This window comes from Primulina eburnea, chromosome 5, assembly GCF_022965805.1.
Source record: "Primulina eburnea isolate SZY01 chromosome 5, ASM2296580v1, whole genome shotgun sequence".
In the NCBI taxonomy this organism is placed as follows: domain Eukaryota; kingdom Viridiplantae; phylum Streptophyta; class Magnoliopsida; order Lamiales; family Gesneriaceae; genus Primulina; species Primulina eburnea.
The window spans coordinates 27,359,390-27,375,539 of NC_133105.1; the positions used below are offsets into that span (position 1 = coordinate 27,359,390).

At 37.3% G+C, this 16,150-nt stretch overlaps 1 protein-coding gene across 1 annotated transcript; it reads left to right on the top strand.

The window, feature by feature from the left end:
- Positions 1 to 14,116: 14,116 nt before the first annotated feature.
- On the top strand, positions 14,117 to 15,388 carry LOC140831470 (uncharacterized). The gene has a single exon (XM_073195225.1). It carries the CDS (start codon positions 14,117 to 14,119, stop codon positions 15,386 to 15,388), a length of 1,272 nt encoding a protein of 423 aa, XP_073051326.1.
- Positions 15,389 to 16,150: the final 762 nt, after the last annotated feature.

Here is a 16,150-nt window from a genome sequence, read left to right on the forward strand (position 1 = left end):
TCAGCAAGGTTTGCCAGCCCATCAGAAGGCAATAAGAACATTTCTCCAAACGATTATTCAGAAATGGTCAACAACTGACGATTGACAGTAGTGATGATGCTTCCATCAGAATTGATATTCCCATAAGAGTAGAAATCCTGAAGTTCCTTCGGGTAGATTTTCTGTGAAGATTGCCCCAAAAATATCCTCAGCCCAGCTGATTCTAGCTTCAGAAAAACGTTCTTGACATCGGCCTCTTTGACTGATAGAACTGATTCAAAATTGATAGCCATAGCATTCAACATGTGAGCGGGAATTTGATTCTCCATCAGAATTGAATGATTTTCTGCGAAAAAGAAAGCTTGAATTTGCTTTTGCTCTGAGAATTTTAGGTAAGCGTAAGAAAGAAAAACTGAAATGAAGTGGGAAAAGTACTTATGTGCGTGACTGTTCAAATTATCGGACACGTGTTAGTCCAGGAAAAATACGTGTGTACGTGTGGTAAAAGTGTGTGTTGAAAATACATGGATTATAAGGATCCATGTTTCAAACTATCATTTGTAGAAAGATAGCATTTAATGCTTTGATAATCAGTCACGTCACTTGATTTGGAATATAAAATGGTTAATTTGTTAACTTATGTGAGAAGATTAGTGAAATAATCTGTTGAACGATCAGGTGTGAAACTGTGTCTTTTCAGTTGAAGATTTACTAACTGTTGTCTTCTCAGTTAACCTTTTAAACCAATAATCCCTCTTAATAAATGCATATAAAAATTACTAGAATTTAAGCAAGATGAATTAAATTAAATCTTATGCTTAGTAGGTTAATCGTCTGTCGTAATGACTTCGTCCTTTCATCTTCCTTGACCCTGGGCTGTAAATGAGAATAGCTCGGTTAGTCTCAATCATATCAGCAAATAATATTCAAAAGCTATAATGGCAGGCGCAAGTAGCTCGAAGACTCCAGATATGGCTGAAGCATTTATGGAATTAGCTCTGGAGAAAAGAAAGATTGCAATGGAAGATGAAGTCTTCCACAAAATTCTCCGATACTGGGAAGAGCTTCAAGAACTCCAGTTCCTCTAGGAGTGTGGAGCGGCTACACCCCCAAACTGGTGGCAAAACTGAAGAAATATCGGGAACGCTTGCACGTTGCTAATACGGTGGACATCTTCGAAGATGAATGTGTCTACCAACTAATGCTCCAGAAGGAAAGGAAGATCTTAGAGCGTATAGCTGACTCAGATAGCTTCCTTAAGACTTCCACTGGAGTTTTAACCCGTTGGTTGACCAAGTGGAGGTCTTCTGTTGAAGAAGAATATTTCGATGTACTCCATGCTTATTTCTTTAAATGAACAAAATGAATAACTAGTTTATCGTTGTCTTTTATTTTCCTGCAAGAGTTAATCTCATCAGTTGATAAGTAAATCACGAACTGAACATAATAACTGACAAAAGATTAACTGACATCAGTTGAAATTCAAATGGATAAAAGACGAACTGAATGAACAGTAATTGACAATAACACTAACAGATAACACAAATTAATTAACAACTGATATATCAACAGTAAAAATGATTAGGATAAATCAATTAACCCAAGTATATTGCGAAAGTGAGAAAACTTAGTCTCGAGCAATGGTTTGGTGAAGATGTCAGCTGCTTGCTGCTCAGTTGAGACATATTCCAGTTTGATGTCCTTCTTCAATGCATGATCTCTGATAAAGTGATGCCTGACATCTATGTGCTTGGTCCTAGAGTGAAGAACTGGATTGTAGGTAATAGCAATCGTGATTGTATTGTCACAGAATATGGACGATTCTTTGGCAATAACTCCATAGCCTTTCAGTTGTTGCTGAATCCATAGTAGTCGAGCACAGCAACTCCCAGCAGCAAGATATTCTGCTTCAGTTGTGGAAGAAGCAATGGATGTCTGCTTCTTGCTGAACCAAGAGATCAGTCTGTCTCCTAGAAACTGACATGATCCACTTGTACTTTTTCAATCAAGCTTACATCCTGCATAATCTGCATCTGAATATCCAACTAGATTGACAGAAGAGTATTTAGAATACCATAACCCAACATTTTGAGTGCCTTTAAGATATTTTAAAATATGTTTCGCAGCTGAAAAATGTGATTGCTTAGGGTTTGTGTAGCATCCCATAACTTAAAGGGTATATGATATATTATATTTTATTACTAAAATTTATTAATTATTATATAATTAAATATTTATATATATATAAAATAAAATGAATAACTAATATATTATTCATATACATTCACACATGCATACATACCTACATACCATCATCATAGTTGCTTAACCAACACACCACCTCCCTTCTTGCCCAACAGGTGATCAAGATTTGTTCATCATAGATTGGAGATAAGGCTTGATCATTGCCTATAATATGAACCCTTCACTTCAGGAATTTCAAGAGTTCTCAGCCTGAATTTTTGAGTTTAAGGAGTGGGTCTAGTATAGGGTGGAGTGGTGAGAGTTTATAGCTCAAAAAGTAGAGAAAATGGGCCAAAAATATCTTTATATAGCCAAAACCCTTCCAAATATTCTATAAAAATTCCACAACACTCTCACAATACCCAGAAACATTCCACAAAAGGAGGTGTCGAAAAATCATCAATGTGGGGACCCGGGCTCTAACTCAATTCTTTTGGGATTTATTGGATCTTTGCTCGAAAATGTGGGTCAAATTTTTGCTTTTAACATGAATTCAATTGTATAATTAAAGCATAACATGTCTCTATATTAATTAGACAACATAATGTACATACAAGTCTGTCTAGTACATTCATACGCTAGTGTTTAAATACCAACTACAAATATCAGTAGTACAAGTCTAATAAGCAAACACTAGAAATCTTCAACGCCCGAGATCTCCACGCTATCATCAATCTCTCATCTAGCTCGAGACCCAGATCCTGCCCCACCTGTTGCCATGCACACATACAGACACGACAACAGCCGGATAACTCCGGTGAGAACAAATCCCAGTATAAAACATGGTAAGCATGTACAGAAACAATCTAAATCATAAAATATGCTATCATGAACATATTCAAAAGTAATAGATTTCACAATCTATGAAATCAAATCAAAATAAGCATGCAATCCAATTCAGATACACATGCAATTTAAATCAAGTCATATAAACATGCTGTCATGACTGAAAGCAATAAACATGGGTTTCATAGTCTATGAAACCACATTCATAACCACATGCAGTTCTAGTCAAATCATGTCTAGACTCGACTCAACTATATCTCTAGGGATCCCGGGGTGAATAAGACGTCACTGTCTGTCACCTACCCTCCCAATCGGGGTGACGTACGTCTTACTCCTAGACTTCGGTCATCTCTGTATCGAATAATCTACAATAGGAGGGTGTCTGCTCCTATGTAACGATACACCGAACGTCTAGAAGTCTGACTATCTGTCAAACTTTCCTATCTCAAATGCAATGTATAACAATCTGTAAACAAAGCATGTTCATTTCAAAGGATTTGAATATAAAGTCTATAAACAAATCACAATTATATCAAAAGATAAACAATAATCAAGTATGTGATTTTATTGAGAAACTCAAATGAGATCTGATTTGAGTTATATCTTCCCAGATATCACATGAATTATACCTTTGTCGTCCCGGTCTGACGAAGACGAAGTCTCGAAGTCAAATCTGTCCATATCCAATCTGAAAGACAATATCGCATACATAGTATCAATGACTAACTCAATTCACAATCTGTTCTGATCAATACTCAATTCAGTGCATAATCTGATCAATATCTGAACACTATACAATCTGACTCATATCAATGATATCACAATATAATCGAATTCATATCTGAATCTGAACAATCTAATTTAACTGATGTTTCGACGGCATAACAATACTGTCTCGATAACCCCGTCAGTCTAAACATCACAGATATAATATCAGACTTCGTAATCAATAACAATATCAGTCATAATCTCAATAACAATACAAATCTGACATGAATCTCAGTCAAATCAACTCTGAAATTCATAACAAATACAGAAACAATCTGTTCTTCAATCTGACTTCGATTATACAATATTTACGGTAGCAGAAACGTCATATCTGATTCATATTCACTTCTGACAACATCATAATTACAAAACATCTCAAAACGTAATAAAACTTACGTCCTTCTGTAGCTCGAGTCGAGAGGAGTTCGATACTGCGTTCGGATTCGAATTCTGATGCACGGATTCTTCGAAATCACAATCTAAAAGGCGTAAGGATTTTTCCTCTCCAACCTTCGACCCTTTTCTGAAATTCTGAGAGAAACCACGTGTAACTATCATATATATACTGCATGCAACCGAATAAAACGTGGCATATTTTTTCTTGTTGCACGTAAGACCGCGGGTGCGGTGAGTGTAAGGAGCGCGGGTGCGCTCAAGCGGTGATCCTAGCCATTCTCTCGGCAGCTCATACCGCGGGTGCGCTTCTTGCAACACCGCGGGTGCAGTGTCATCAGCGCGGGTGCGCTCCGTCTAATACCGCGGGTGCGGTGTGTCTACGGGATTTGTACTTCATTTTCTGCACATGCACCGCGGGTGCGGTCATGCTAGCACCGCGGGTGCGGTCGTGCAAACTTCTAAATTCTAGCTTTCAGATCATGCAACACCTGGTTTCTCAAATCTTTCTTCCCTCATTGCATGTCATGCATTCTCATATCTTTCGAGTCTTACATTAACGAAGATTAACAATCTTGGTTTATCAATTCTATAATTCTTGGGCATTACATTTCTCCCCCTCTTAGATCTGAGTTCGTCCTCGAACTCTCAAGTAATCAATTCAGCTATACGAGAAGAAATGTATACTCGAGTTCAACTCGAACTTAACTCTCTGATTCCAGTCTGAAATAAGAATTCATGAAGTATCCTATCATAATACTTCTTAAACTAACTCTGACAGAATCAATCTTGCCATATTGGTTATACAACATCCGTATAAACCAATTACAGTTTATAATAAAACAATACCATTAATTGTTCTCCCATCTGTTTATCCCAATCAAGGATATACTCAATCTTTCTCTTTAAATACCAATCGTCATCATCCGACGTTGGTTTATGACATTTGTTCTTTCTGAACTATCTTTATCTTCCTTCAAATTTCTTCAAGAGAAATAAAAATCGGTAGTATTAACTGTATACGGTCCTGACTCTAACTATCTCATTACCCATCTGGTAGGCTGATAGGTATTGTCACGCAGTGATAATAAGTCATATCAATTAGTGCTAACATCTAGCACTCTATAATTCTACCAAAATCCTCCAATATCTGGATAAAATATATTCTGACTGTCTGCCAATTTGTAACATAGTCTGAGAAGAAACTCATGATATACTCTGTCACGAGTACAAAATCAACCAGAAAATCACATTCTGATATACTCTATCTCAACATTCTGTTGATTCTGATCATTCCTCTAACATCAATCTGTGTCATCTGGTTTTTGTTTGTACGTTATCTGGTACAAACTAATAGATATAGATTGATCAATCTGTCAATCATAATCATATTATCTTACCATCTGAAGTAAATGGCGGCAATTTTATTACAACAACCATAGAAATGCACTCCCATTTCTATTTAGAAATATACAAATTCTATAATAATCTTTTGATATTTATCTTTCTGTCTTTTCTGTTAGCGATTCAAACATATCAGTATGATTTCTGCCAACATTTCCGTACCAATTCTATTCTAACTGATTTAATCTGTTTATATCCAAACTGTCTGTTATCCGAATAACAACTGAATCCACTAACGTGCATGTCTGACACTATCTGTGATATCTGATTCGAACTATTCGGCACAAACAATCAGTTAATAATATAAATCAAAGAAGAAATACCTACCTGGTATTCGGCTCTGACTCTCAATGTCAATTCTGTTATACAATTCTGAAACACTCTGACACATTCTGATCTCATTTCTGAACTGCTGTAATTCTTTAAATTAACTCTGATACAATTGAACTGTATATAATCTCAACGGTTCACAACAATCTGTATCATATACGGATTCAAAACAACAGTAATATCCAATCAGATACGAAATAGCAGTAACCTATAAGATCTAGTGAGTTCAAGGAACTCATAAAAGGTAATCTCTGGCAATAAGATTGTTTCTGATTAATCAAACATGTCTTCATGTCATTCTGATCAACTGTTATATCTCATCTGCAAATAAAATATGCTCCCCCAAAACGATATAAAAATATCTCAAATACTGATTTAGAATAATAACAATACCCAGCAGATATAAAGCAACAGTCGAATCAAATAATCTGCCCAATCAGAAAAAATACATTTATGAAATTTCTGATATTTCTGAACTTTCTGGTCTTTCTGACATCAGTCTCGTTCTCAGTTACTGATCTCTGTCTCAACTGTATCAAAATCTATCTGTATACTAACTTCAGATATCGCATATTCTGAATACAATCTGTTTCAAGCGGAATTCTTATCTGAATAATTTCTGTATACAATACTCACAATTCTCAGAATATTCAACAAAATCTTTAAATATTCAGTATAATTTCCAACTACTCGAGTCAATCAACCAGACACTGAAAATATATCCATATATCATAGATATAACGAGTATAAATCTTCAGAATATCTCTAAACATACTGAGACATGCCAAAGAGAAACATTACTCCAATGTAACTCCTGTTCAGTATTCTGCTGTTAATCTTTCAAATCGTTCAATTCGTTTTGTATCATTCTTGATATTCAATATCATTCTGTACTGAATCTACCATACAATTAATATCTGATCTTAATTCAATTCTGCAATCTATCTTTCTGATATAAAGCAATCTGAAATCTTATCTGGCAATATCAGCCAACTCGTATATCACTGGCAAATCTGCCAATGCTAGGCTCGATCTCAGTAGATCTACTGAATACAGAAGGATGCAATCTGCTCCTTTCTGCATTAATCGAGTCACATATACAATACAGATATCAAAGGAATTCTAAATCTAACATCCTTATCGTGGTATTTCCACTGATCAGTCATCTCTGGTCTGACTCTTACCATTTTCGGAAAAAATTCTACAATATGTCTGTACTTGTTCAGCATATGCATATCAATAATGCATTCAAATCAGAAACACAAGTACATCACAATCTATTTCTATTTCATTCTCATCTCACTGTAGTATACAATATATACAGAAATTTCTGATATCATCATTTCCTCCACAAGAAAGGACATCAATACTTCAGTACAAACAAACCCAACAGGTACATCATATCTCCATGCTGTTATGCGTTCTGAAGCTACTTCTCAGTCGTGATTCTTTAACAATTCTGTTCCCTAAAATCTTCGGAAACTTCTTTGAGGACAAACTCTCGCAAAGTGTCCCGGCTGTTTACAGACATTGCATCTACTAAGTACTCCTTGACAGTGTTCTGTGGAATGTCTTCCTCCGCAAGTTCTGCAGTATACTCCAGTATAACTCGGACTGGAAACACTGGAGCTAGATGAACTACTCTGTCCACCTCCTAATTTCTTAAACTGTTTCTTTTCGATCTTCAATGGTTCTTTCTTTTTACCACTGCTACTGCCAATCTCAACTCTGGAAGGCAGTTGTTGTGGATTCGGTGCTGGAAGATCAAACGATGCTCCCTGTTGTCCTATCAGAACCGTTTCGGCTCTTTTGGCTCTGTTCAATGTATCAGCAAAACTATTCGATTGCTTCACACTCACCAATGTACGTATTTCTGGATTCAATCCCTGAATGAACTGGCTAGACATCGCATCATCATTCCTAGCCACAAGAGGGGCAAAACGTAATAAGGTGAAGAACTGAGCCAAATACTCATCAATACTCATCTGATTCTGTCTCAGGTTTGCAAATTCTGCACTTCTATCCTGTCTGTACGATGTAGGGAAGAATCTTTGATAGAATTCAAATTTAAAAATCTTCCACGAAATCACTGAACGGTTTTGTTCTAAAGCTCCTTTGGTTAGTAACCACCATCTTCTTGCAGTCTCTTGCAATTGGTTCTCAATCAGGTTAACTCTACACTCATCTGTGAAACCAAGGAATTCAAACACCATTTCAGTCTCCTCAAGCCAATTCTCACAATCTACTGACGTCTCAGTTCCTTTCAGAATCGGCGGTTGAAACGACTGAAATCTCTTCATCTGCGTTTCTATCGGAGTCTCTGATACATCTATCTGTTCAGTCGAAGTACTGCCCCTTTCTGGAATTCTCCTAGGCGGTATATCTGAATATCAAACAGATTAGTACGCAATCTATACAATCTATCTTAGCCCTCTTCTGCACATATACCTCTGATCTGGAATCGATTCTGATTCAGGCTTGGTATTTACATGCTGAAATCAATTCAGATATAATACAACATGTACTAGGGAAAGCGATAAACCATGCTAGCACACATCATGTAAGTCAACATTGACATAAATCTCATGCTAGCAATCACATGCAAGGAAGAAAATTCAATCTACCCCGCTCATTCCCTTCTAACTCAATCTATAAATTCTATCAGTTCTGACTATCTCAGTCTAAAGGATCTATAGCTCTGATACCACCTGTTGTGGGGACCCGGGCTCTAACTCAATTCTTTTGGGATTTATTGGATCTTTGCTCGAAAATGTGTGTCAAATTTTTGCTTTTAACATGAATTCAAATGTATAATCAAAGCATAACATGTCTCTATATTAATTAGACAACATAATGTACATACAAGTCTGTCTAGAACATTCATACGCTAGTGTTTAAATACCAACTACAAATATCAGTAGTACAAGTCTAATAAGCAAACACTAGAAATCTTCAACGCCCGAGATCTCCACGCTATCATCAATCTCTCATCTAGCTCGAGACCCAGATCCTACCCCACCTGTTGCCATGCACACATACAGACACGACAACAGCCGGATAACTCCGGTGAGAACAAATCCCAGTATAAAACATGGTAAGCATGTACAGAAACAATCTAAATCATAAAATATGCTATCATGAACATATTCAAAAGTAATAGATTTAACAATCTATGAAATCAAATCAAAATAATTATGCAATCCAATTCAGATACACATGCAATTTAAATCAAGTCATATAAACATGCTGTCATGACTGAAAGCAATAAACATGGGTTTCATAGTCTATGAAACCACATTCATAACCACATGCAGTTCTAGTCAAATCATGTCTAGACTCGACTCAACTATATCTCTAGGGATCCCGGGGTGAATAAGACGTCACTGTCTGTCACCTACCCTCCCAATCGGGGTGACGTACGTCTTACTCCTAGACTTCGGTCATCTCTGTATCGAATAATCTACAATAGGAGGGTGTCTGCTCCTATGTAACGATACACCGAACGTCTAGAAGTCTGACTATCTGTCAAACTTTCCTATCTCAAATGCAATGTATAACAATCTGTAAACAAAGCATGTTCATTTCAAAGGATTTGAATATAAAGTCTATAAACAAATCACAATTATATCAAAAGATAAACAATAATCAAGTATGTGATTTTATTGGGAAACTCAAATGAGATCTGATTTGAGTTATATCTTCCCAGATATCACATGAATTATACCTTTGTCGTCCCGGTCTGACGAAGACGAAGTCTCGAAGTCAAATCTGTCCATATCCAATCTGAAAGACAATATCGCATACATAGTATCAATGACTAACTCAATTCACAATCTGTTCTGATCAATACTCAATTCAGTGCATAATCTGATCAATATCTGAACACTATACAATCTGACTCATATCAATGATATCACAATATAATCGAATTCATATCTGAATCTGAACAATCTAATTTAACTGATGTTTCGACGGCATAACAATACTGTCTCGATAACCCCGTCAGTCTAAACATCACAGATATAATATCAGACTTCGTAATCAATAACAATATCAGTCATAATCTCAATAACAATACAAATCTGACATGAATCTCAGTCAAATCAACTCTGAAATTCATAACAAATACAGAAACAATCTGTTCTTCAATCTGACTTCGATTATACAATATTTACGGTAGCAGAAACGTCATATCTGATTCATATTCAATTCTGACAACATCATAATTACAAAACATCTCAAAACGTAATAAAACTTACGTCCTTGTGTAGCTCGAGTCGAGAGGAGTTCGATACTGCGTTCGGATTCGAATTCTGATGCACGGATTCTTCGAAATCACAATCTAAAAGGCGTAAGGATTTTTCCTCTCCAACCTTCGACCCTTTTCTGAAATTCTTGAGAGAAACCACGTGTAACTATCATATATATACTGCATGCAACCGAATAAAACGTGGCATAGTTTTTCTTGTTGCACGTAAGACCGCGGGTGCGGTGAGTGTAAGGAGCGCGGGTGCGCTCAAGCGGTGATCCTAGCCATTCTCTCGGCAGCTCATACCGCGGGTGCGCTTCTTGCAACACCGCGGGTGCAGTGTCATCAGCGCGGGTGCGCTCCGTCTAATACCGCGGGTGCGGTGTGTCTACGGGATTTGTACTTCATTTTCTGCACATGCACCGCGGGTGCGGTCGTGCTAGCACCGCGGGTGCGGTCGTGCAAACTTCTAAATTCTAGCTTTCTGATCATGCAACACCTGGTTTCTCAAATCTTTCTTCCCTCATTGCATGTCATGCATTCTCATATCTTTCGAGTCTTACATTAACGAAGATTAACAATCTTGGTTTATCAATTCTATAATTCTTGGGCATTACAATCAACCAATTTTTCGTTAAAATTCATAAATCGCTACTGTCCGGGAAGGGAATAGTGCCAGAAAACTCGTTTTTCAGGTACTGTTTTCGCTCCCATATTTCGTACTTTTCTTGACCATATTTCACCGTAGTTTAAATACGAAAGTTGTTCATTGCATGTCATACTTCTCATTCATGTCTTTGGTTTCTCGGAATCGGCCTCGGAAATAGTGTTTTCCGGCAGCCGAAGTCGGGGTGTGAGTTTTACTAGTTTTTCCTTTTCTGGCACGTTTCGGCTAAGAATTTCAGAAATCTTAAAACATAAGAGTTGTAGGAAATCAAATTTTACGTCTTCTGGAAAACGGGTGGCCGCGCGTGGTGGCCGGAAGACAGCCACGCGCCGCCGGTACACGCGCCGGCGAAAAATGAAAATTATATTTTTCGAAGCATGCTCTGTATGATTCTAGGCTACTGTACAAGTTTCGTAATTTTTGGATGAGTATTGCATTTACTGTGAATTTTTAAAGAGAAATACTATGATTTTCGGATATGATATACTATCTATATGATCATATAAACCTTTGTATAAATGTTCATAGCCTTCAATACTTGAAAAATATATCATTAGAAGTAGCTATGAAGTTTTATAATTTTTCGACTCACAAGTTAATTATTATGATTTTTGTGAGTTATATATTAAATGTTATATATATCGATTAATGATAAAATAATTTCAAATATTGCCTATTTTGAATTTTTCAGTTATTATTATATTTAGAGTTGTTATAGGAAATATTGTAATTTTTGGAGTCAAATATTAATTATTGTAAATTTTAAAGATAGTTTTGACTATTAGAAAATAATTAAATAAATAAATAAAATAATTTTTATGAACTTTTAGTCAATAAATAAATTTTATAAAGTTAGATTCTTTATTATTTAAGGATAATCTATATCCAAAAGTGTTTACTATACTAATGATAATCACATTGGTCAATAGGATTGACTTGAACTTGGAACTCTCCCTCTCATCTATTGTAAGTCTCAAGGTGAGGAAATTCTTTATCGTTCTTCCTACATATCCTTTGGCATTTGGCCTGGAAATTATGATATGATTTATATTCTTTAACGATATTCACTACGGATTATTGATTTCTTACGCATATGCATAAATTTTGTATCTTTGAATCGCGTTGATGCATATGAAATATGCCCCATCCTGAATGTCCTTTTTTTTTATCTTACTGACTCCTTATTCATGCCGGTACTACCTTTCTGAAATGAGTGAATGCTTCATTGTAACATTCTCAGTGTAATATCATCATACTAAATGTGATTCTTATCAAGCTTCTACTGAATGAGGTTTTGGTTAATCATCGAATAAATGAATGAATGACTGAATGATAAGGTGATTGACCAAAACAGAGCCTTGGACAACGGACTTTGGTCTGGAGATTGAGTCCATTGAACAACGTGACTTTGGTCCGGGTATATTAGTTCACTTGGCTCGTTATTTTTTTTCTACCATTATTTTGGTGTACTCATATAACCGAATGTTGATTCTTTTGTCTATTGTATCATTCTTTCAAATTTGAGTATCATATTTACCTTTATTTAATTCTCACTAAGTCCTTAAAGACTTAACCTCTCTATTTTTCTTTATCTATTGTAATTTCCAGAGCCAGGTAACCAGGATTTGGATAAAGAAAGAAATGTCGATGTATGATCCGCCAGTTGTTGTCTGGAATAAATTGCTGGAAAGCATAATAAGTCATTTAGTCTCTGAGTCAGTTTGTTTGAATGTTTATGTCATTATCACTCTTACCATCTATGTTGTTTGGACATGTAAAATTTTATCGTAATTTACTAGTATTTTACGTCTTGCTTCCGCTAATAAAGTTCTTTGATAGTTCTTATTACTGCCTGTGATACTTATAAAGAGACATAAATCTCTTATGAGGTATTATTAGGGAGTGTGGCATTCCTTGGGGTCTAGTTTCAAGATAGGGTGCCACAGAGGTGGTATCAGAGCCGCATCAGGCTAGGATAGGTTACCTAGAAATGTTTAAAAAAAAAATAATAATTATAATTCTTTTAATATATGCTCATCACTAATTATTGTTTCCATAAATTTATTAATTTATCACAGGATGTCCGACTCTACCAGTAGCCAAGGAGATCATTTAAACACTATTTATGTCCGTACAGATTCCCCGACCTTGACGTTCACACCTGGAGATCGAGGTTTATCGTATTATCCCGACCATGTTACTCTTCAGATTGCTAAGGATCGTGATAGAGTGAGGGCCGCTAGGGCGACTGATCGAGTCTTTTTTGAAGATGAGATTTATCGTTTAACTCGAGAGAATCAAGACATGAGGAACCAGTTAGCTCTTTATAGATGGCACATTGATGCTATGGGGATTACGGAGTATTATCCCACTCCCTTGGAGGATGCACTGATGAGACAGATTCCACCCTATAGGGGTGACATAGGTCGAGCGGTGTATGAGAGAGATAGGATGATCTTGAGGCTGTCTGAGTTACACGGGTTTGTTGATCGAGAGGTGAGAGCCCTGCAGAGAGCAGAGTATTACTCTGAGATTCATTTTGACTATATTCTTACTCAGGTTCGTACTATGTTCGACTATGCTATTTATGGGTTAGAGCCAGTGTTAGCATGTATTACCAGCCTTCGAGATGGAGCAGGACCTAGCAACATTCCTACCGAGCACCTAGCTGTTGATCCACCAGTCGCCCCACCAGTTGACCCACCAGTCATTCCATTTGCTGACCCACCAGTTGTTCCTCTTTCTGATCCACCAGTTCTTCCACTTCAGGAGCCCGAGTTACCCCCATTACCACCAGCTTTAGAGGAGGATGGGTGGCTTACAGACCCCGAGTACGAGTCTGACCCGGAGGAGTTTCCTGAGGAGCCGCCATTGATAGTGCAGCTAGGACCATTTTGGGGAGAGGACCCTTTACCTTTGCTTGGAGATATTGCTGATGAGGTTATCATCGAGATATCTGATGATGAGGTTGCATCCGTCGCCGAGTCGACTGTTACCACGGAGGAGTTGTCCTAGACTTTGATTATTAGTTGTATTGTTTTCATGAGGAAAAAAAAAATCATCACCTTTTGTTTTTATCAATTAATGATATCTCATATCGGTAGGTCTAGAAAATTACTTGACGTGATAGCTTTTCTGACTGGATGGTAAACTCTTTAGTAGTTATCGGTTTTCTCTATATATGATGACTGCTTTTGTGGTATGATAATTATATCATGGTATGTGTTATTGATTAGCTTAAACTGTTATGGCACAAATTCTTATTTATGAAAGAAAATTCCTACTATAGCAACTTCATGGAATCTTCGAATGGAAGCAACCAAGCAAGGAGCCAAGAAGAGCAAAATCATCAGCGTAGAGAGGAGCGCATACCACAAGAAGAACCTAATCCTCACCATATACTCGAAATGATGCAACAATTCTTTCAGTATTGCCAGAATCCACCAAGGAACCAGGATACGGGCGATCAGACCTTTGAACGTTTCCTTCGATTCAATCCTCCAAGGTTCCAAGGGACCCCAGATGCAACCCAAGCTGAGTCTTGGCTGACCAAGATCAAAAAGATATTTTCCGTTCATAACTTCTCTGATGAACAAAAAATAAATCTATCTACCTACCAATTCGAGGATGCTGCATACAATTGGTGGAGAGTCACAGATCATCAGTGGAACCGAAACAATACCCCCAGAACATGGGAGAACTTCACAAAAGAATTCGAAGGAAAATATATTACCCAAGTTGTACGAAACGCTCGAGAAAGGGAGTTTATGGACCTGGTTCAAGGATCTATGACAGTAGCTCAGTACGAGGCTGAGTTTCACCGCTTAATCCACTATGCCCCTCAATTCATGGAAGACGAGCCAAGGAAGACGAGAAAGTTCGTTGAAGGGTTAAAATTAGAGATCCGTTGGTCAACGCTATCCTCTGAAGTAACTGATTATAATATCGCAGTCAACCAGGCTCTACGAGTGGAATCGGAAATCAAAACACTCCTTAAGAGAGAAGAAAAAGAAAAAGGATCGCGTAACCCCAATTTCCCTGAAAATAACCAAAAGAAGAGGAGATATGGAAATGAGATTCAGCAAGGCAAGAAAGAAGGACCATCAAAACAAAATTTTCAAGGAGGAACTAACAAGCAAAGATGTGGATACTGTGGGTTAGCTAATCACAACGAAGACAAATGCTGGAGAAAGAATGGGAAATGCTTGGTTTGTGGAAGCGATCAACACCGTATTCAAGAATGTCCACAAAAATCTCGGCCTTTACCAGCTCCAACTGCTCAAAAACGGAAGATTCCAGCCAGAGTTTTTGCCCTCACAGGAAATGAAGACGATATCGATCCCACTGCTGTAGTTGAAGGTACAATTCTTCTTCTTTCAAAAACTGGAAAAGTTTTATTTGATCCTGGAGCGACACACTCCTTTGTTTCTAGCACTTTTGTTCACCATCTAGAGACACCATCTGTAAAGCTACCATATATCCTGGAAGTTAGTTCACCAATGGGAGATAAGTTACTTAGTGAAGTTCTTTACAAAGACTGTCCTCTAGAAATTGATGGGGAAACATAGATGGCCGATTTAATTGAGCTCCCTATTCAAGGTTATGATGTCATATTAGGGATGGATTGGTTGTTTAGACACCAGGCACAATTAGATTGTTACTCCAAAAAGGTAAAACTCTCAAATTTTGGGAAACAGAAATTTGGAAACCACAAGGAGGAGTCTTTCCCCATAACATCAATATCTGCCAAAGAAGCCCAGACTATAATTAAAAAAGGAGGGAAAGGATTTCTAGCATATTTGATCAACAAGCCACATGATCAACTTAAGGTATCTGAAATCTCTGTTGTTCACAACTTTCCTGAAGTTTTTCCGGAAGAAATAAATTCCTTGCCCCCGCAAAGAGAGGTTGAGTTCTCCATCGAGCTATCACCCGGAGCTATGCCCAAGTCCAAGACCCCATACCGAATGGCACCTGCAGAATTAAAAGAATTGAAGATCCAATTACAAGAGCTTGTTGACAGAAAATACATACAACCCAGCACATCACCTTGGGGAGCCCCGGTGTTATTTGTGAAAAAGAAAGATGGCACCTTAAGACTATGCATCGATTATCGAGATCTAAATAATGTCACTGTAAAGAACAAATATCCACTACCGCGTATTGACGAACTATTCAATGCTCTTCAAGGATCCAAAGTTTATTCGAAGTTGGACCTAAGGCAAGGATACTATCAACTGCGGATCCGACAAGAGGATATACCCAAGACTGCTTTTAACACTCGGTATGGTCACTACGAATTTTTAGTGATGCCGTTCGGATTGACAAAT